At 62.1% G+C, this 21,112-nt stretch overlaps 1 protein-coding gene across 1 annotated transcript; it reads right to left on the bottom strand.

Moving 5' to 3' along the window:
• Positions 1-3,793: 3,793 nt before the first annotated feature.
• Positions 3,794-7,164, bottom strand: BARX1 (BARX homeobox 1). The gene is made up of 4 exons (XM_058693326.1): positions 6,747-7,164; positions 4,856-5,147; positions 4,690-4,774; positions 3,794-4,271 (listed from the first exon to the last, which is right to left on the bottom strand). Exons 1-4 carry the CDS (start codon positions 6,970-6,972, stop codon positions 4,107-4,109), a joined length of 768 nt encoding a protein of 255 aa, XP_058549309.1. The 5' UTR covers positions 6,973-7,164; the 3' UTR covers positions 3,794-4,106.
• Between the last annotated feature and the right edge of the window lie 13,948 nt (positions 7,165-21,112).

Raw genomic sequence — 21,112 nt, 5'->3', positions numbered from 1 at the left:
GTCACATCCTGCAGACCCCAGGACCCACAGTGCCTGGGACACCTCTCCCCCAACTGTCATATGAACTCAGATTTCAGGAAAGGGAAGATGCTGTCTTAAATTTGATGAGATTCAGTGACAGGGTGTGAGAACTAGGAAAAGGGGACCTTTGAAGTCACACAAGGGAGAGGCCTCCTGCAGAGTCAGGCCCGGGGGTGCCTCCGGGGGCCTTACTGCAGACACAGGAAGATCTACTTTTCACTGCATCCCTGTGTCCAGTGACCCAGGGGGCAGGGCCAGCAGAGAGGCTGGCCCAGAGCCAAGCTGACTCCACATGCATAGTCCTGACTCTGTGGCCACCTTTTTTCCCCACTCACTGACAGGGAGTAAGCCTCCCTTACTCCCTAAAGTGGGGATGGGGAGGTGGTGTTTGAGAAATTTCCTTCAGCTCGGAGAGCCCAGGCCAGGGGCAGGTGGAGGCGGGGGAGAACCCCTCCTGCTCCTGGAGGGGCTTTGGGGGCAGAGGCTTCCTGGGTCGGCTGGGATCCTCTCTGGACCTCGACGTGGAACCAGAGATGTCACTTTGAGGCAGGAGCCCCTCTTGAGTGTGGCAAGAAAATCAGGCAGAGGGGCAACCCGATGGTGAAGGGGCTGCCTGGTGTCTCCTCCCCCCTGCAGCCCCTGGAAAGGTGAGGCAGCATGCCGAGTTCAGGAGGAGAGGCCGGCTCCGCTCCCTCTTCCCTCTGCTCCTGGGTACCGTAAGGAGCGCCCTCCCTCCAGGAGGCACAAACTTCACACCGGCCGGTTAAGTGTGGCCCGGCACGCCCTTCTCTTCTGACTTAAGGGTTCCCACCAGCAGTTCTCCAGGAGAACTCCGAACCGGGAAAGGGTTAAGCCAGAGTAAACTTACTTTCTTACAAAGTGGTGTGGCACGGGGAGGGTGGGGAGCCCCCACTCCCGGCTGCACCTGTCACTTCCCGGGCCAGGGGACTGGCTGCCGGCCCCAGGCCCGCCTCGATGGGACCACCCTGTCCCCAAACGCTCCTGTGTGCCGCCCGAGCTAGGCTCCCGCTGGCACGGGCCAGAGCGATGGGCTCAGGGTCAGGGTCACCATCCCGCATCCCTCCCTCGGCCCCTCGCAGACCCTCCCCCGATGTCTCCCCTACCGCCCAGCCCCGCCGACCCCCTTCCCCTGCCCTATAAGCACAGAGCGCAAATTTGGCGGCGGTTGCGGAGCGCGGCCGCCAGGCTAATCCGGAGACGCTCAGCCAGCGGGCGGCCTCCGGCCCTTCCCGCGGAGAGGGTCCGGGATGCGGCCGTCGCTCCCCCCGTCCCCCACCCCAGGGCACGGCTCTCGCGAGACGCTGGAGCGCGCTCCCTCCCCCGGCCGCCGGCCCAGGGCGCCCCAGGCGCGGCCGCGACCTCGTCCCCAGCGCAGTCCCGGGGCTGTGTTTCCCAGGACCTTGGGGCGGAGCCGAGAACGGTGCGGCCGGGAGCGGCGAGGGGGCGAGGGGGCCGTCCCTCCTGCCGCCGGGCCTGCTCGGAGGGGCGCGCGCTGCCGGGTGGGGGAGGAGGGGCCTCCGCGCGGGGTGGCACCGCGTCACCTCCGTGGAGGGGGGAGGGGGCGCGGTGCGGCCCTTTCCCTGGAGTCGCGGCTCTGCGGGCGGCGGGCTGCGCTCCAAGTCTGGGGCGCCGTGGACACGTCGTGGCTGCGGCGCCTCCTCTTCTCCGGGAAGGGCTGAGCTCCCTCCCGGGGTCCCCAGGGCAAGGAACGCACCGCGGGGTCCAGGCCTGCTGCGGTCGCCCACTCCCAGGCCCACAGCTGCACAGGCAGTGACAAGGAACCCTCCCACCCCCGCCCGCACTGGGGGCCCAGCTCCCCCTCTGACCGGCTAGTGACCTCTCGACAGCAGTGCCCGAACAGGCTCCCCATCTGCGCCTGGAGGGGCTATCGTCGCTGCAGTACGGGCCCCTGTGCTCTGGCGCCCGGTCCGGCCGGATGCCCCCCGCCCCAAGCCCTCGTCCCCCGCGGCCCTATCCTGCAGTCCGGTAAGGGGGCTGCCTTGGGGATACGCCGCGGAAGCGCGAGGCAGTCTGCCCAAGGTCGCATTGCTCAGAACGAGTCCAACCGAGGGCCCCAGCAGCGACTTCGAGGAGTGGGTCAGAACGTCTCCTTCTCTTCTCTTGGACCCTCCTTCCTTATACAGCTCCGCGCCGCTGAACAGGGGCCGTAGCTGGAATTTGCGCCCTGGGAGCACCCGGGGACAAAACTGGTGGGACCTTCCCTTCCCTTTGAAGTGGAGAGAAGGAAACGGAGCGGCGTGCAGGCTTGACTGGCCGGGCTGGGTGCAGGAAGGTTACCGCCCACCGCCGCAGGGAGCCAACCAGGGGTGACCCTCAGGGCCGGAAGGGATTGGGGGCGCAGCGGTACACCGGGTTTTGGGGGCGCCTCGAGGACGCTAGCGAGCGAGTAGGCTGGAAGCTGTTTGCAAGATTGAGCCTTTGAGTGCGAGCTGGTTTCCTTGAGACCGGGCAGGGCTGGGGCGCACGGAGAGTTGCCTGCGGTCCTCAGAAAGAACCCACTCTCTTACTCCTCCCGGCCTTAACCCGACGCCTGCGATGCTCAGGGACCAGAAATCTAAGCGCTGGTTTCACCAAGGAACGATTAAGTCACAATTTGAAAGGCAGCCGTCGCCACCACAGGTGGAGGCCAAAACTGTCGTTTTCACATTCGGGAGACCCAAAACCTGAACGTGGATAGGATGTTCCTCTGTCCCCCGTAGCTGCGCCAGAAGGGCCTGGTTAAATCCTGGTCCCACTTGGAATTCTGCAGGGCCAAAACGCAGTCTCTCTCTGAGCTGTAACCAGCGAAGTGGCCATCTGTCCACCCCTAGACTCTGGTCGTCGTCCTGGTGAGAAGTGCATGGGCAGGAACCCACTGGCGTGCCCAGCCCATCCTAGAGGGGGAGAAGTCCACCGAAGCCTTCGGGTAGAAGAGGGCGCCCGCGGACACACGCCTCCAAGCCCCACCCCTGGAGAGCGCGCCCTGCGCTCCCCGTCCTGTGACTGGGTCAGGTGCCCTCGCTGCCCCGAGCGGGACCTCGGGGCTAGGCGCCGCCGCTCGGCGTGTGCCGCGCAAAACGTGAAGGCCGGGAGGCAGGGCTGCGCAGGTGGCGCGCCTCTGCGTGAGCCTTGGATCCCGGGCGTCCTGTCTGCCTCGCGAAGACTTGGCCGAGACCACGTCGAGGACCTCACGAGCGGTTCTTGAACCAACAACCGGAGGCCGCTCCTAGCCCCGGGACACTTCCCGAGCGAGCTCCGCGGTGGCCTGGGGCTCCCGCGTAGCGTGGCTGCTACTGCCGGCGCCCTGGGCTGGAGGAAAGGGGCGGAGGCTCACCCCAGCCCCTCACACCGAGCCGAAGCGGTTCCAGGAATCCTGCAGCAACCCAGCCGCCTGCCGTGCCCAGTCCGAGCCCGTGGGGCAGGTCACGGTTCGCTTCCACGTAGCCCGGGGAAAGGACGTTTCAGGAGCCACTGCAAGCGTCCCTCCTACTTTGCCGCGACCACCCTCCCCTAGCCCCGCGGACTCAGAGACCCCTTCATCAAGCCCGGCTGTGTCATAAAATATTTTATTGGAAAAAAATCACTGTCTTCGCAAGAGAGGGGTAGGAGCCCCAGCGACGTCGGGGACCCGGCCTCAGGGTAGAGCCACCGGGCTGTCCGCGCGCCCTATCGGGCCGTGGTGGCCTGCGCCGGGCCGCTGAGTCCCCGACGCGCGGAAGCGGGTGTGTGCCGGCGGCGTCCGGACGCGGGGCGGGGGGGGGGGGGGGGGCGGCCGAGGCCGGTGGGGGTGCGGGAGAGGAGCGGGGCGTGAATGCGCGCGGAGCTCCGGGCCCAGGCGTGCCACGCGCCAGACGCGAGTCCCCAGGCCCGGGCCGGGGAGCGCACTGGGGCCGGGCTTGGCTGCAGGGTCTGTGTCCTTTCTTGGCCCCTAACTGTCCGCATTCAAGGTAATCATGAAACGTTTAGAAAGCAAATGGCGGGGCCGCAGAAGGGCCTACTCGCGGCTTCCCGCGCGCGGAGGGGGCCTCGGCAGCGCGGGGGTCCCGGCTCGCCGCTTTGCACGCTCAGTCCTCGCGGCTCCTTTCGATGATCTCGCCTGGCGCCTCCGCCGGCCTCTCCGCCTCCTTGGCGCGCTCCTGCTCCGTGAGTTGCCCACTCGTGGGAATGGAGTTCTTCTTGGGCCTCCCCTTGGGCTTGGTGGGAGACTCCAGGCCGCCGCCCTGCAGCACCTGTGCAGAGGAAGGGCCGGCACCGCGGTGAGCTGGGACCAGGCAGCGGGACTCCGTGCCCTGTGCCCAGGCAGGGCCTGCCGGGCACTTTCCCACGGGCACCGCCAGGCCAGCTGAGGCCGCGCCTGGCCCCAGGAAATGGCGGCCATTTGAGCCGAAGGGTTGGGCCTGGGGGTTCAGGCTGCCAGGAAGCCTGGGGGCGCAGCAAAGCACGAAGGAATGTGGGCTGTGCTAGGGCGCCCAGAGGTGCGGAGAGAGCAGGGAGGGTCCCTGCGGGCACCAGCCGCGGAGGGAATCGGAAGGGTTGGTGCCACGTCTAGGAGGCGGTGGGGAGGTGGGGAGGGGAGAGAGGAGGGTGGCTCCCGGAGGGCACAGGGGCCTGGCGCCAACCAGGGGCAAAAAGCCACAGGACACTCACTATTTTCTTCCACTTCATTCTCCGATTCTGATACCACGTCTTCACCTGCAACTGACTCAGGCCCAGGGATTCCGCGAGATCTATTCTGGAAAGAGCAGGGTGCACCCTCAGCTGGGCGAGTAGACTCCTCCCACCATCCGCCGGGCTCAGCCGGGGCCCAGGCTACCTGTCGGGGGTGGAGAGGTACTTCTGCTTCTCGAAGCGTTTCTCTAGGCCCATCAGCTGCAGCTCGGTGAACACTGTGCGGCTCCGACGCCCCTTCTTGGCCTTGGTGCCCGGCTCCCCGGCGCCGGGCGTCTCCAGCTTCCCACGGAGCTGCAGCTCAAGCGGCAGGTGCGGTGTGCCAGGGGCGCCGGGCAGTCCAGGCCCTGCGGCCAGTAACGCCGAGCCCAGCCCCGAGCACCCGAGCGGCGCCAGCGGGAACTTAAACACCGCTGCCTGCTCGGCCTTCAGCACGGCTGGAGGGAGAGAGAGTGGGGAGCCGGTGAGCTTGGGCCCTGCACCCTCCTAAAGATCCCCAGCACTGTGAGCTTGGCCAGCGCCACCAGCACAAACCCTTCCTGCCTGGTGACAAAGTGCGCGATTTGTGCCGCACGCCTAGGGTGACACTCTTCAAAGCCAGCGTCCCTGGAGTCTGCGAGGGGGGACCTCCCGCACCCCCGCCTTTGCCTGCTGTTCCCCAGGCCCCAACCGCCTCCGGGATTTTGGGATTCTCAATGCACACAAGGTTTCGGCAGGCAGAAGCACAGTGTGTGTCTTTCACAGAAAAGGAAAGCAAGAAGTGGCAGAGAGAAGGGTGAGCGTTTGCCGCAACCCAGTCGGCATCGCCGCGGCCCGGCCGAAACAAGATGTTTGTTAAATGAGTGAGCGCATCTGGCGTCCTGGGCCGGGCACAACAGCCACGCGGCGGGCAGGCGGCTGGTCTTTAGCGGGGGTGGGGCTGGGCGCTTCCGGGAAACTCCGAGCACCCCGCGAGTCAGGAAAGTACCCTTCCTGTTTTCTCTGTTTAGACTCTTCCCGCGAAGACCTTTCCATTTTTCATTAGTCCTGTGATGATTGGTTTTTCTTTTTTGCCCGCTTCAAACGAATTGTTAACAGCACTGCAAAGAGCAGCGGGGAGGCTCCCTCAGAGCTGGACTTGGAACGAACGAACGAACGGGCCCTGCTGCCCCTTGCGCTGGCCGAGCAGCGGCTGGAGAGTCAAGGGTGCAGGGCAAGGCGGTCTGCAGGGCGGAGGTCCTGCCTGGGCGGGCATCTCACTGAGGCCCAGGCTCGCCCTGCTGGAGGAGGCGAGGGCCGGGCAGCGTGGAGGCAAATGTGAGGAGGGGAGAAAGGATCCTTGGGAGACGGTGGGAGAGGGAGGGCAGACAGACCCCTTAGAGAGAAGCCGATGGGAGGGAGGGGAGAGCGGTAAGGGCAGACAGACCCCTTAGGGAGAAGCCGACGGGGCAGGGGCAGGGGGGAAAGGCCAGAAGAAGAAGGGGTGCCTCGGAGAGGGACCGGCAGGGAAAGGCAGGATCGGCCAAGCAAGGAAGAGGAAGGACCCGCGGCGTCAGAAAAGGCCGGAGCAGGCAGCTCCAGACCCAAGGAGGCCCAGCCGACCTGGAGGGGGAGGGCCAGGCGGGCAGCGGCTCACAGCCAGGCCTCTGGTCCCCAGGCCAGGCCCAGGGGCGTGGGCGCTGCAGCAGAGGCCGCGGGGCTCCCACCTGAGGCGCCGGCACCGGCGTCAGCCCCCAGCACAGCCCCCCGGAGACACGGGCTTCTTCCCCAAAGGTCCGGCTTCCCCGCCGTGGGCAGCCGCGGCCACTCCCGACCAGCCCTCTGCGGCTGAGGCCCGGGAGCCCGAAGCCTGAGGTCGCTCTGACCCGCAGTCAGACATTAGCAGTCCGGTCCTGCGCCCGCGCCCGGAGGCCGCAGGTCGGCGGCGAAGGGGAGAGCGGACGCCCCCCTCCAGCCGGCCAGGTCTGTGCGCGGCCCGGCGCCTGCCCCGAGCGGCGACCTCGAGGCGCCTGTCCCTCTCCCCCCCCCACCCCCACACCGCGCGGCCCCGCACGTACCCAGGTGGCTGTGGAAGGGCCGCGCCGCCAGCAGCGCCTGCACGCCGAACTTGAGCAGCTCGCCCGCGGCGGCGGCGGCGGCGGCGGCGGGCGCGGCGCCCTTGGGCCCCGGCGGCTCGGTGAGGATCTCCTCGATCATGAAGCTGCGGTAGCGGTGCGGCGGGTGGTCGGCGCAGCCCTCGGGCGGCCCGAAGCGCGCGGCGCCAGGCTCCCCAGGCCGCTGCATCGCGGCGCCCGCGGCTCGGTGGCGGTGGCGGCTGGGCGCGGGGGCCCCGCGCGGGGCTCTAGGCCGGCCCGCAGCTCCGGGCGGCGCGCGGGCGCCGGCTCATGCCCCCCTCCCCCGCCGGCCGGCCGGGGCGGAGGCGCAGGGCGCGGGCGGGGCGCGCGGGGCTCGGCCGGTCGGACCCGGGACTGCGCCCCCGCCCCGCGCCACCGCGCCTCTTGCCCGGCCGGCCCCGCGTCACCGCCCCGCCCCGCCCCGCCCGGCCGCCCCGCCCCGCCCCGCGCCGCCGCCGCCGCCGCCGCCGCCCCCATCCCCACCCCCACCCCCAGGGCTAGAGCCCCAGGGAGGCCGGAGACGGGAGGGAGGCGGGAGAGAGGGGGCCGTTCGAGGGGCGGGCCGACCAGACCGAGGGGACCCGGCGAAGCGCACTCCCAGGAAGGAGAGAGCCGGAGAGCTCGGGGACCAGACCCCAGAGGTGGGAGCGGAGGGCTCGAGACCGAGGTGAGAGGGGCCAGCGCGAAACGGCGAGGCCACACAAGATGCGAGACAGGGGTGGGGGTGCCACGGACGCCGAGACGTGCGCGGAGAGCGGCCGGCAGAAGCGGGAGCCGCGGGCCGCGACGTGCCGCCGGGCACAGAGGCAGGCAGGGCTGGGCAAGGGGCGGTAAAGAGAGAGCCGGGGCTAGGAAGGCTAGGAAGGCAGCGGCCTGGCCGGAGGAGGTGGGGTGGGTGGGTGGGTAGGCAGCCCTGGAGAGGTCGGGGGAGGAGAGGCAAAGGCCGCGAAGCTCGCTGGGAAAGGGGTAGCTGCGCGCGAGCCTCCTGGCCGGCGCTCAGAGCCGCCCGCCAGGCCGGGGTGCAGCGGGAGGCAGCCGAAACTCGAAGAGCGGCGGCCGCACCTGTGCACCCCCGCCTCAGTTTACCAGGCATGGCCTCATTTGTCCCGAGCTGGCTGCCCTGAGGGGTGCTCCAGCGGGATTCATCACATCGCCAAGTGATGCATGGACACGTCCTCCTTGGCAACCCCGCTGACTGTGGGGTGGGTTCTGCCCCCCTGGAGGAAGACACGGATGTCCGGGAAGGACAGGCTGCAGCCTCCCCTTTCCCCAGCTTTACAGTAAGAGAGAAAACTGCCCCCAGGGCTGAGCCGGCCGAGGGGCCACAGGGCGCGCTGAGAGCCTGGGGGCAACTGGCGTTGCCCTACGGGTCTCTGAGCCTTAGAGTACCCCCACGTGACTGGAGGAGGTCCAGCCTTCCCTGGCTGCTTCTCTTCATCACTGCGGGAATATCAACCGAAGCCGTCGGGTGAACAGCCCCCCCACCCCCCACCACCACCACCACACCCTCTCGGCCGAGTTTCTCCCATCTCTGCCTCCCACCACTCCCCACAAGCCACTGCCCCATCTGGGCCTCACCTTCCAGACCTGTCCTGAGGGGATGCTGACTCTTGGCTCCAGGGAGGCTATGACAACTCAGTAGGGGGGGGGGAGGGTTCCTGCACCCATGTGCCCCACAGGTCTGTTGGGGAGGAGTACACCGTTTGTCTGGGCAAGGAGGGTGTCAATGGGGGTGGACGGGTGTCTCTGGGAGGCTGAGGAGAGCCGCTCGGCAGTCCCTCAGCCGAGGTCCTGGTCCACTTCTCCCCCTATATGAGTTCTGCCCCAGGCCTCAGTGTTTGCTTCTGGGAAATGGCCTACGGACCCACGGCCTGCACTCTGTCAGCGGATGCAGGCTCTCTAGCCCCAGGGCAGGCAGTGAGACCTCTAGGACAGCCCCACTCCCTGCACCCGCCCTAGCCCCTTCGTGAACTAGGAGATGGCCGAGACTTCTTGTCCGTAGGGACAAAGACAATGTCTTGCCAGAGGCTCTGAGATCCCAGCTGCTTCCCCCTGCAGTGATCGGGTGACTGGCTGGAGCTGCCCCTTCCTGGACGTAACAGCCAGCATCAGGTCTGAAAGAGGGCTTCCAGGTGCTCCACTTGTGGGTAGTCTTGTGAGTCACATGGTTGTTGTTGGAAAGGGGACAGTGTGGGACCCACTGAGAATGACAGTGTCCCACACTGAGCCGGCCACCCTCCCCATGAGAGGTGGCATGATGGGGGGTGGGGCCACCATGCCAGCTGTCCCAGGGGGAACCCAGCGGCTTCTGGACGGCACTGCCCGTCCCCACCCCCCACCCCCCCCCACCCCGGGGCCACGAGGAGCAGGGCTCATTCACCATTGCTCCCTGTACATGTCAGCATCACACCATTTTCCTCTCACCGCCCCCCACCCCAGTTGGGCCCACCAGCCTCCACCCATCCTCACTACCCCTCCCCCTCCCCCTCTTCGCAGCGTCTTTACAAGGGCATAGATGGGGGTGTTTCCTTTGAAGGGTTAGGCCCAGCCACCTCCACTCTATCCCTTCACCCCCCCCCCCCCTTTTGGACCCCTGACGGAAGTTTCTCAGCTCTGAGCCGTCTCTTCCCGATGCAATTGCTGCTCCAGGCGGTCTCAGGTCCTTAGATGGAAGACCAGGTCCCAGATGACACTGGGTTTCCAGCAGCGGTCAACAGACCCATCTGCCCCCCCCCCCCCATTGGCCTCCTAGGTCAGGCTTGAGGGAAGGAAGTCATTGTCAGGGTGAGACCTCACCTCTAGATTTGGGGGAGTCAGAACACTGCACAGCCCAGCCCACACCCCATTTCGCAGGTGCGGAGGCCCAGAGTGCCTCCCCCAGCTCTTTGGACACCGCCCGGGCGCTTTCTCCGTGGCTGGCGAGGTCTGCGCGCAGGGAATGAGGCCCCGGGCTCTTCGCAGAATGCCTCCAGGGGACCAGTCGGAGGCCTTGGTCGGGGCCTCGGTCCCAAGAGAAGCCGGCCCGCCCATCACCCTCCCTCCGGTCTCCCATACCCGGTGGGAAGGCCCCTGACCTCCCCCGCCGGAGGAGGCCTCCCCGCGGGCGCGATCCCAAGCAGACCCGCAGATAAACCCCTCTTAGGCGAAAAAATGCGCACGAACGGTAGCAGGGCCTCTTCTGCTCGGGAATTGCCGCGTCGTGGGCAGGCAAAGGTTCACCGTGGGTCCCTCCTCCCCGTCCTATAGGAGGGGGCCCCCGGGGCGGAGGAGCCTCCGAGCCTCCGAGCCCCCACCCCAGGGGCGCAGCAGCCGAGCCAACGCCTGGGACCCGACTGGGGCCTCCCGCCGCCGCCGCCGCGAAAATCCCGGAAACCGTCCGCTCTCGGCGGGCGCAGTGGAAAAGGTGACCTCAGCGCCCGAGGCCAGCCACCCTCTCCCAGCGGCGGGCGGCGAGGGGCTTCAGGTGGCTGGGGGGTCCCGGCGCCGGCTGGGGCCGCTTTCCCCCACTGCGCTGCCCTTCCGGACCCCGCGGCCGAGCTGGAAGCGAGACGCGGGGAGGGGGTAACTCCCTCCCTAAGCAACCCCTCAGCAGGGGTGCCCGGGTTCCAGACTCCCCCTCCTCCCTCGGCGCCTCCTCGAGGGAGCCTTTCGCCGTGGGCGTCCCGAGCCCCGACGCAGACGGGGAGGCTGAGTCGGGAGTGCGCGGACCTGGGCGAGGCCGGCGGCCGGCGGTGCTGTTTCTGCACGGCCGGGAGGGGCCCAGAGGGGCCGGGAGGGGCCTGGGACCAGCCCCCACCCGACCCCGGCCCCGGCCGGTTTCTTTGCGTCTCCTCCCCCGTTGGCCGTGGGCTTGGATCTTACGCCGCAAAACCGAGTCAGGGCGGGAACGGAGGGTACGTTGCTTCCAGACCTGTGGGCTCACCTCCCAATGCGACCGTCAGCAGCTGCCTGCGGGGACTCCCACGCGTCCTCCGCGAGCCCCGACGGGCCAGCGGTTCCCGGGTCCCGGCGCAGCCCCGCGCGCAGGTGCTCATCCTCGCTCCCCTCCCGGGAGCCTACGGTTCTGGTTGTCCCCGGCCCGGCCCGGCAGGCGGAGGTGGCGCCCGCACCCGCCGGACCTCAAGTGCGCAGCGCCCCGAACGCACCGTGCGCCTTCGGCTCTCGCCTTGCTCGCGCTCCCGGTGCGCGGGTTCGAGACTGGCCACCTCTGTCCTGCCTTCAAAGCAGAAGATCTCGGGGTCCTCACGCTCGCAGGTCACATCTCTCAGGGATCGCCAAGTGACTTTCTCGTTGGAGACGCCTTCCTTTACGAAAGTTTCGATGTCAAGTGTAGACTTTTCGTTTTGGATCATTTCAAACCCCTGTGAGCTTGGGGCTCAAATCGGGTTTCGGGACAGCGCCTTAAGACACATCCCTCCTTCTTCTCTTCAAATTATTCCTTTTCTGGTATTTTACAAACTTGCTCCTTTGGAATGTGCTATTTTATTTTTGTTTTGTAGTTATTTTTCTTAAACGTGTGGTTTTCTTTAGAAGTGTGAATTTTAAAAGATAAATCTGTAGGCAGGTAGTAACTGGCTCGAGGCAGCGCAGACCCCAGACCACCCAGCCTCGTCAGCCCCCTGTATGTCCCGCCTCCTTTCACGCCGACCCCTCCACCTGTCCCCAGGAGGCTCCGCAGGGACCTTGGATCCCAGTCCACACCCGGGGCCGGAAGCGGTGGCCGCTGGGGCCGGTGTTTGATGGGGACCCGCAGCGTGCGCAGGAACATCGAGGACGGGTGTGGGCGGCCTGGAGATGTGCCCCGCGCTCTGGGCCCTGTGACTGGGGACACGGTGCCAGGCCCCCAGACTGGTCAGACTCCTGCCTGGGCGTGCATTCCAGACCGCATTGGGACTCGGAGCTGCTCCGCCTCAGGGAGAGGGAGGGTCCGTGCAGGACGCCCCCATGGCCATCTCCGCCATCACAGCAGGTGCCAGGTCGCCCACTGGCCGCCCCCCGTCCGCGTCACTGGCCTCGAAGGCAGCAGAGGAGGAGAGGCCCCACAGCGGAGGCAGGGTCTCTCCAGCGGGACCCCCCTCTCCAGGTGCGCCTGGAAACTGCTTCTGCTTCCCTTTCTTTTGCCTTCCTGTTCCATCCTTGTTGGCCCTCCTGTTTCTCGTCCCTCCCTGCACTCACTCACCCTCCTTCTTCTTTTACATTTTCGCTCTTCCTTCACCTGGGTCACCTTCCGCTAGGGCTCCCTTCCGTCCTTCTGCTCCCCTCTCGCAGACACTGCTCCTTCCCCAGTGTCTTCAGTCAGAAGGAGGGCTAAGCCAGTCAGTCTTCCTGATGATAAGGCGAGGGTTGCACTCATGGGTGGCTCCAGGGTGCCCAATGCAGAACCCGTGGAGGGGCCCGTGGCCTGCGTACCTGGACCACGTCTCCTTCCTAGCCAGCCAGCGGGGTACCTGGGGGCCCAGGTGGAGACCAAGCCACTGTCTGGCCCCGCCGCCCCTCCCCCCAGGCAGGTTGGGAGGGCCGCACCAACTCCTCAGGTTGGGTCCGCCAGCAGCTGGGAGGACAGATCAGGTTGTCCGAGTTCAAGTAGGGACTCACACCCGTGCCTCTCCTCTTCCTCCATCCATTCTCCTGGGACTGGGGATGTGGGCGGGGCTACAGGGGACAGAGAAGCCACAGCTGCCTCACCCCTCAGACAGCAGGACAGTACAGCCTCTGGTCCCCAGACTCTCCTCCCTCTTGCTGGTCTGAGTGGGGATGGGGTCAGGACTCTGGTGCTGTCCCCACACACCAGGCTGTCCTGCCCCTTGCCCCCGCCTGACCTGGGCTTCCTGCAGCATCTTGTACCTGTCTTTGGGTGCTAAGGAGGGCCCCCGAGGCCCAACTCGCAAGTGTCCAAATGCCATCCAGAGCACAAAGGACCCCACAATGAGCCCAGGACCATGGTTTCTGGTCCTTTCCTTCTCCTGCCCTTGAGCAAGTCCACTTCCTGTTTATTGCCTCGGTTTCCCCAAATGAGACGATGAAAGGAGTGAACTGGGTGAATTCTCCTCCTTGCCAGTTTTAATAGCCTAGATCAGGGCCCCAGACTTTCTCTGTTAAGGGCCGGATACATCAAGATTTTAGGCTTTGCGTCCACACGGTCTGTTGCAGTAACCCCCTCTGCTCGGCAGTGAGAAAGCAGCCAGAGAGAACGTGTCCTGGCTGTGTGCCGACCACACTTGATTTATGCACATTGACACTTGGATTTCATTTAATTTTCACATGTGGCAAAATATTATTCTTATTTGTATTTGTTCTGACCATTTAAAAATGTCACAGCCGTCGTGGGTGTAGGGGCCGTGCACAGCCAGGCAGTCTGGCTTTCTGGTCTACTATTTGTAGTCTATTTCTGATTCTCATGCACACACATATGTACTTCTACATCAGAGGTGTTACCTAAGCAAAAACAAATTTTTTTTAGTGTTTTCCCCACATAAGCACCCTTTAGTTTAGCGCTGGAGCCTTGGACACATAAATTATGTAGTTCATTCCTATGACCGTGTTTGACTTCTTAACAATTTAAAATCTTCTCGATGCTCATACTGTGTTATACACGCATGGTTTAGAGTTGTCAGCTCATCGAATAGATGGGCTCTCACCATAGTCCTTTAAGGATTGTTTATTTACCCCCCCCCTTTCCAGTGCTTTGCACACTCCTGGTGACAGGGAACTCACTCCCTTCAGTGGCAGCGCTAAGAGACTCCTAGGGCTGGGTCCTCTGGAGAGTCCTGGCTACTGAGAGCCCAGTGACCTGCCTGCTGGCCCCGGAAAGGCAAAGGCTACCGTGGGTATGAGTGCTCCGTCCAGGGCCCATCCTTTCCCATCTCTACTCAATTCCATCTAAATCCTCTCCAGCTGTTGAAATGTGGATGGACAAGGGAGCCACATCCTTGATTTTCTGGAAGTTTCCCAAGTCCTGAGCCTTTGCAGGCCTTTGCAGCTGCCAAGTGACAAATCCTGCAAGGAATATGCAACGGGAAAGAATATGACAGAAAAACAGCTATTATAAATGTGTTACTTGCTAGAAATATTTCCAGGAAATCTCGTTCGTGCAGAGGCCTCTTCAATGGCTCTCGCACCATCTGCTGGTCGGATTGAGTCATAACCAGGCTCCCCAGGAGGCTCTTTTCCTCATCAAAAGGAAAAACAAGCCAGAAAATTCTCTCCCCTTTACGTACCAGACGTTGGATGCTAAGGAGACAAAGGAAAGGGCAATTTATCTGCCCTCAAGGAGCACAGTTTAGCCGCGGAGAGAGGTAGAGATGTGCTCACAACTGATAGCAAGGGTGAAGCTGTGACACGGGTGGGGACAGGTGGGGAGAGGTGGACAGCTTTCTAGAGCAGGTGACATGCTGTCGCACCCAGCCAGGGGTGAAGAGCTTCCAGATGCAGACGCGATGAGCTCACGGCTTCTGGGGGGTGTTAATGTTCCAATCAGTGTGCTGGCGGTGTGTCGGCTTTTCAGTGTTTGGATATTTTGGACATGGCCAGCCTTTGGAAACCTAGCAGGCTGGAGCTCCATGCCCCACGCCCTCTCCTGACATCTGCGGATGTTTTCTGGGCCCTACTGCTGAGAAGGGCTCCAGTGTGCACTCCCCAAGTGGAATCACCCTGGGAACGGTTTGAGGAGCATGTCCTCGGAGTCCCGCCCTCATACCATCTCATTTAATCCCTCGCTAGGACAAGGGCTACTGAGCCAGTAGCTCCCATTGCCAGATGTCACCTCCAGCCAGGTGTCCAGAAGCACACTTTGCTCACTGTGTTTAAATCTGGATTCCTCCTCCCTGCACCTCCCCAGGCAGCCGCTCCTGCTCCCACACAGGGGGTGGGTGGGGAGGACCGGCCCAGCAGCCATCAGTACACACAGGCCTCCGCTGGCTGCTGACTGCAGGCAGCCCTGGGAGGCAGGCCCCATTCAGGGTTCTGGGCCCCTGTGCCAGCCTTGCCCCGGGCCCATCCTGGCTGTCTAGGAGAGCATATGGGCGTTGAAGACAGGGGGTGACCAAACGTGGTGGCTTTGGGAAGAACCGTCCGCTCTGGGAACCCCAGGAGAGGTCAGAGGAGGAGGCAGCTGACTCGGTGTCGGGGTGTGGCGGGCAGGGGCAAAGAGATGGAGGAACATCATTTGCCGGGGCTGGAAAGCCCTCTGGAATGTAAGCTTAGGGTGGGGGTCCAAGACCTTCTGGGAGGTCTGGGTAGTCACCTGCTTTGAGGCTAAAAGGCTTGTTCCAGAAACACGGTGGTTCCCAAATGGTTTTGCATTTAGTGGTACACCCAGCAGCATCCTCAGCCAGGGAGTTACAGTTGTAGACCCTCCTGGCACCTGGAGACAGGCTGGGGACAGCTGTTGGGGACCAGGGAAAGTCTGGAGACCCCTGTTGTAAGCACATAGCCAGAACCACCATGTACAGACTACACAGCTCTCGGGAGTATCACTGACTGTGCTGTGAAGGGCACTTCAGTGCACAACCCATACAACTGTCCAGGAGGCCTGCCAATTATTCATTACCTTCTGTTCTCATGGAACAAAAGGGGGTTGAAGAGACCGTTGTCGTTCAGCTCATCCTGCTCTGTGGGCCTCTTTCCCAGACGATGAGCCACGTGTTGGAATAAGAGGAAGCAGATCCTTTCAGTACACGTCATGTGAGAGACCTACCCTAGTTTAGAAATCCAGGTTTTAAATGCCCTGCTGTTTTATGTTTCTACTACAGATGAGAATAAAATTTCTCTAAGTGCAGAGCATAGAATCGAGGCCGGTTGAATTCTGTGAGCGCCCCCTGGTGACGTGCCCTGTGTAACCCCCAGACCGTGGGCACACCTGCTGGTTGGTACCTTATCTGACAGACAGGATTTGCTAACGTAATTGAGGTCCCTAACTGGTTGTGTTGAATTGATCAAAAGGGAAATTATCCCGGACTTGACCCAACCGGGGGACAGGGGCCTCCCTGAGGTCAGGAGATGGTTCTGTAGGCCTGGAAATCGGCTGCTACCTGGTGAGGGCCCTACGGAGGGGCCATGGGACCAGGACCCCAGGGGGGCCTCCGGGAGCAGAGAGCAAGGAGGTGAGTGATGTCAACAGCCCGAATGAGCTTCGAAGTGGGTCCGTGGTCAGCTGGACCTGCAGATGAGGGCAGCCCTACCAACGGCCTGGGCGCCTTTGTGGGACCTCCGGCAGAGAACCCTGCCTGCACCCCTGGCCCGCAGACACCCCAAGATAACGAGTGCGTGCTGTTTGTGGTGATTCGTTAGGCAGCAGTAGAAACCAATTCAGTACGGAGACCTGTGCTGTCAAATGTGACTTCTGCTCTGGAGTAAAAAGAACACAAGAGGACAGGACACTCCTCCATGCCCCAGGGGCAAAGCGGGGGGTCTGCCCTGCCGAGAGATCACAGCATGCTGGTCCCCATGTGCCTGCTGACACCCGGGGAGGCCCTTTGGCAGGGAGCTGGCCACAGTGGGCAGGACCTCTGTGCCGCTTGCCTGCCTGGGGCAGAGAACAAAGATCATTCTGGTCACCCAGTATCCAGATACCATCCTGCTGCAATTAAGAGTTGAGTGCAGGGGCGCCTGGGTGGCGCAGTCGGTTAAGCGGCCGACTTCAGCCAGGTCACGATCTCGCGGTCCGCGGGTTCGTGCCCTGCGTCGGGCTCTGTGCTGACAGCTCGGAGCCTGGAGCCTGTTTCCGATTCTGTGTCTCCCTCTCTCTCTGCCCCTCCCCCGTTCATGCTCTGTCTCTCTCTGTCCCAAAAATAAAAAAATAAAAAAAAAGAGTTGAGTGCAGGAAAAACCCTGCCCAGAGAGGGAGGCTGCTGAGCTGGCTGGTGGTGCACACAGGCAGGGGCGAGGGTGTCCAGTCCTCTGTCTCCATCCCTGCTTGGCTCTTCTGGGCTCTGGGAGGCAAGACAAGGTAGCAAGTAGAATTTAACCCTCTTCTGAGACCCGGGTCTGGTGTCTGCACTGCCCCACCTGCCATCTGGAGCTGGGTCTGGGTCAGGTCACAACACTCCCCTCCCCACTGCCCTGCAAACACACTGCCCACAGGAGTCCTCCCCTCCCTCGTGGTGACAGACCCCAGTTGTGGATGCCAGTGTCTGCGTAAGCCCGGCAGCCTGGGCTGCCCGGTGCCCTTGCTTCTCCTGTTCCCTGACAGGACTCTTAGGTCCTGGCAGGAGTAGGTGACTGGTACAGCCGTGCCTGGTGGGGGGTTTGCCTGCTCGGTGAGTGTGAACAAATGGGGCGTTGGGAAGGGTCTGAGTGCACCAGGGCCATACCACTATCTGGATGCCGTGGGGAGAACCCTGAGCCTGTCACCAGCTGGGCAGGCCACCTCTCTCCTGGCCCCCTGACACCACTGACCCTCCCAGTGTGGGGCCCAGACCCTCCCTGGAGTCCTGCAGCCCTGCAAGGCTCCTACCTCCCTAACCATGAGGCTGCAAGGGCCTGACTATCCCAGGCTGCTGTGGTTCCTCAAGTCCCTTCATCCCTTGTAAGCAGTGGCAGGCGTCACGAGGGTGGGGCATCAGCTGTGTTAATAGCCACCTTGTCCCTGGAGAGCCTTCCTCAAAGGGTGGGGGTAGGGGTGGAAAGGCACCGCCGGCTCTCCCGGCCTGGCCCATAGCAGGTGCTGAGTGAGCACAGCTCTTGCCCTGCGCCCGAGACCCCTGCCAGAGCCTGTCCACTGGGGCGACCCCCTAGTCTCCTTCCGCTCGGGGCTCCCGCTGCCCTGGATCCCCACTCCGCTGGCTCTGCCTTCTGCTTTTCCTTCCTGCTGCCCCCAAGTCCCCCATCCTCAATCTCTTCCAGATCCCGATTTCCAGCCTCATCACTGGATGGGCGGCTGGTATCACCCCCGCACTCCCCCAGGGAAACTGAGGCTCTTCCAGAGCCCTCCTAGTCTGACATTCTGAGACAAAACCAGTCCATGCTGCGTTTCCATGGTGGATCACAGCTCCGCAACAGCTCTGGCTCCCCAGCACCAGCCTGGGATTGTGGGCAAACAGTAGGACTTCTCTGAGCCTCAGTTTCCCTATCTGCCTGGTGGGGACGGTAACAGTCGCACAGTCAGGGGTTACTGTGGATAAAATGAGGTGCTGTTTTCAAGGTGCTTAGCAAAAGGTCAGGTTCAGAATAAGTGCTCACAAGACTGGAGCGAGGAGGTGGGTTTAGGAGCCAGTGGTCACCGTGGGAGCGAGCACAAGCCCGAGCAATTAGTACGATTGTCTTCGTCTTTCTGACAAGGAAGCTGACTGGAGGCATTCCCAAAACAGACCAGGGCAGCGAGTGAGGGCACAGCCAAGATTCGAGCCCTGTGCTAGGAGATCAGCAGGCGCCCAGGTCTGGGAGGGGAACCGAGTGGTCCGGCAGCAGAGAGGAAGCCTGTATGTACTGGGAATAAGAGATGGACAGAGGCCCCGACGGGCCCAGTGCAGTGGGCAGGGGGGAGGTGCGGGCGCTGTGCATGCGTCTGGAGAGGCCTGTGCGCAGAGATGCTGTAGGGGGTTCTCGGCACAAAGGTGGCGTGGCCTCCTCCCGCCCGCACGAGCCCCTGTCCGTGTAGGCCCCCGCCTATAGATGGCTGCGTGCTCACTGCCCGGAGCCCCTGGCCACTTGCTGTCTTGCTCTTGCCCCCCTTCTTGTGCAGGCCCAGCCTTGGGTTTCAGATCTTGGGGTGAAGCCAGGTGCCTTTCCAGGACAGGTGGGAACAGAGGAGATGCATGTGCCCAGTCTGGACCCTCCCTGCCTCTCTGGAGCCTCAGCTTCCTCCCCACCCCCACCCCCATCCCCTGGAGAACCAGGGACCCTACGGGACAGGGGTGGGGGGCTTCCCCTCCTGTGGGAAGAGGAGGAGGAGCCCTGAGCACAGCCTGCCATCCACCCAGCAGGTTCTCAGGGACGCCAGGCCGGTGCCCCCTGCAGGGTGCTGGCACTGACCGCATGGCCCAACCGCCCTCTGGTGGGTGCTCAGGGAACAGCAACTTGGCCTGAGCCATCTTCTCTCCAGCCCTTCCCGCTGCAGACTGAACGTTTGTGGACGCGGTCTATGTGTATTGTGTCATCTTTGCCACAGGACTTTAAGGTCCTTGAGAACAAGACTCACCGACCCCCACCTCCACCCCTGCCGAGGACTTCACGTTTCCAGGGGGACGGGGAAGGTCTGATGTTTAAAAATGCCGACAAGGAGGGTTCTAGAACAGGGCCATCACTGCCTGTATGGCTTTCCGGGGCTCCTGCCAAAGCAGCCCCACACACGGGGCAGCTTAGAACACCAGAGTCCAGGGGCGCCTGGGGACTCAGTCGGGTAAGCGTCAGACTTCAGCTCAGGTCATGACCTCGTGGTTTGTGAGTTCGAGCCCCACGTCGGGCTCTGTGCTGACAGCTCAGAGCCTGGAACCTGCTTCAGATTCTGTGTCTCCCTCTCTCTGCCCCACCCCCACTCACGCTCTGTCTCTCTCAAAAATGAATAAACATTAAAAAAAATTTTTTTAAATAAGAAAAGAACAACAGAGTCTATCTTCTCGCTGTGCTGGAGGACCCCCAGATCAAGGGGTCGCAGAGCCTCGTTCCCTCCCAACACCAGGGGAGGACCCTTCCTTGTCTCTTCAAGCTCCTGGAGCCAGCCCCTGCTGGCCTCCGTGTCTGCCACTGTGGTCATTCCCATCCATGTGTCCAGGTCTCCCTCCTCACAAGGCCTGCAGTCATTGGGTGGGGGCCCACCCTGATCCAGCCTGACCGAATCTTAACAAGTTATATCCGCAAAAACGCTTATTTCCAAAGCGTTACATTCACAGGAGATGGGGAGTTAGGACTTCAGTATGTCTCTTCGGCAGTCTCGATTCACCTGACACTGCCCGCATAGCATCTTTGTACAAATTAGGTAAAGACCACCCCTCGTGCAGGTAGGCATGGCAGCAGCAGCAGAGAACAGGCTGGGTTTGAGCCCCTCACGTGCCCTCAAGCCAGGTACCCTTGTGCAGTGAACAATCTGCACAACTGGAAGCAGCAGCTCTGTTCTGGAACCTCTCATTTAGAAGCTTAACATCCATTCCAGATAAAAAGTCCAGACTGGAATTTCAATGTCAACCAGGGCCAGAAGGTGCTATGAAGCCCAAGGGAGAGGCCAAGGCGGGGTCTGCAGCAGGCAAGGCCACAGCGGGTACGTTGTCTGCGGAGAATTTAAGAACGATAGCAAAAGCTCAGTAAAAGTGGATCTGTTTTTTACTGTCCCCATGTACCCACGACTCTAAACAGTGTAACTCAAATCTCCTGTTGGTCTTAGTTTTCTAAGCGACCACTACAAGGTTTTCAGATTAGTGCACACTCATTATTTGTCTTTTCACGAACACTGTGGCCGGCACAGAAGTTGTTCAGATAACTGGAATTCTGCAGCCAGGCCAGACATTCACATCCATCTTGAGTGTGGAAGGCTCGGGACCACTGGCAGTCATGGCCCTGTGGGATTGCACACCCCTGAGACCCAGGGTAGTCAGTGTCCCTCGGGAAAGCAGAGCGACCACAAAGACAAAGACAGACAGACCCCCAGCTTCTTCAAATCTGCCATTCCGCAAGACCCCGGGAAGTTTTGATTAGCTTTTAAACCCTCCGACAGTGAGACGGAGATCCAGTGGGAGGTGAGAGCTAATAGTGCCATGGTCCGGAACACAGTGGCCGTTACCACACTAGTGATAAAATGGCAAGAACAGCACAAACATACCAACGTCAACTTCCTGCTTTTGACGCTGCTTAACCCTAGTTAATTAACCTAGGATGTCACCGGTTGCAGAGTGGGATGGAGAGTACACGGGGACCTCTCTCTACGACCTTTGAATCTGTGATATGGTTCAAAATAAAAACTTAAAAAATATATATATATAATGGCGGAGGGGCACCAGGGTGGCTCAGTCGGTTAAGTGTCCAACTTTGGCTCAGGTCGTGATCTCACGGTTCATGAGTTCGAGCCTCACATCAGGATCTCTGTCCTCAGCACAGGGCCCGCTTTGGATCCTCTGTTCCCTTCTCTCTCTGCCCCTCTCCCCCCACCCCATAAATAAATAAATGCTTAAGAAAAGTATAGGCTTAAAAAATATATATATGTATACATATACATATACATATACATAAACATGTGTGTATGTGTGTGTATATATATATGTATATATATATATATATATAAAATGGTACACATGAATGATCTCAAAAACAAAAAACAAAAAAACTCCAAAACACCATGACGGTGCAGATTGTAGAGTGTAATCATTTTGTTTGTGAGTGCA

The sequence above is a fragment of the Neofelis nebulosa genome, chromosome 12 (assembly GCF_028018385.1).
Source record: "Neofelis nebulosa isolate mNeoNeb1 chromosome 12, mNeoNeb1.pri, whole genome shotgun sequence".
Lineage (NCBI taxonomy): Eukaryota > Metazoa > Chordata > Mammalia > Carnivora > Felidae > Neofelis > Neofelis nebulosa.
The sequence above is the reverse complement of the archived record's forward strand: the minus strand, read 5'-3'. Positions and strand labels throughout refer to the sequence as shown.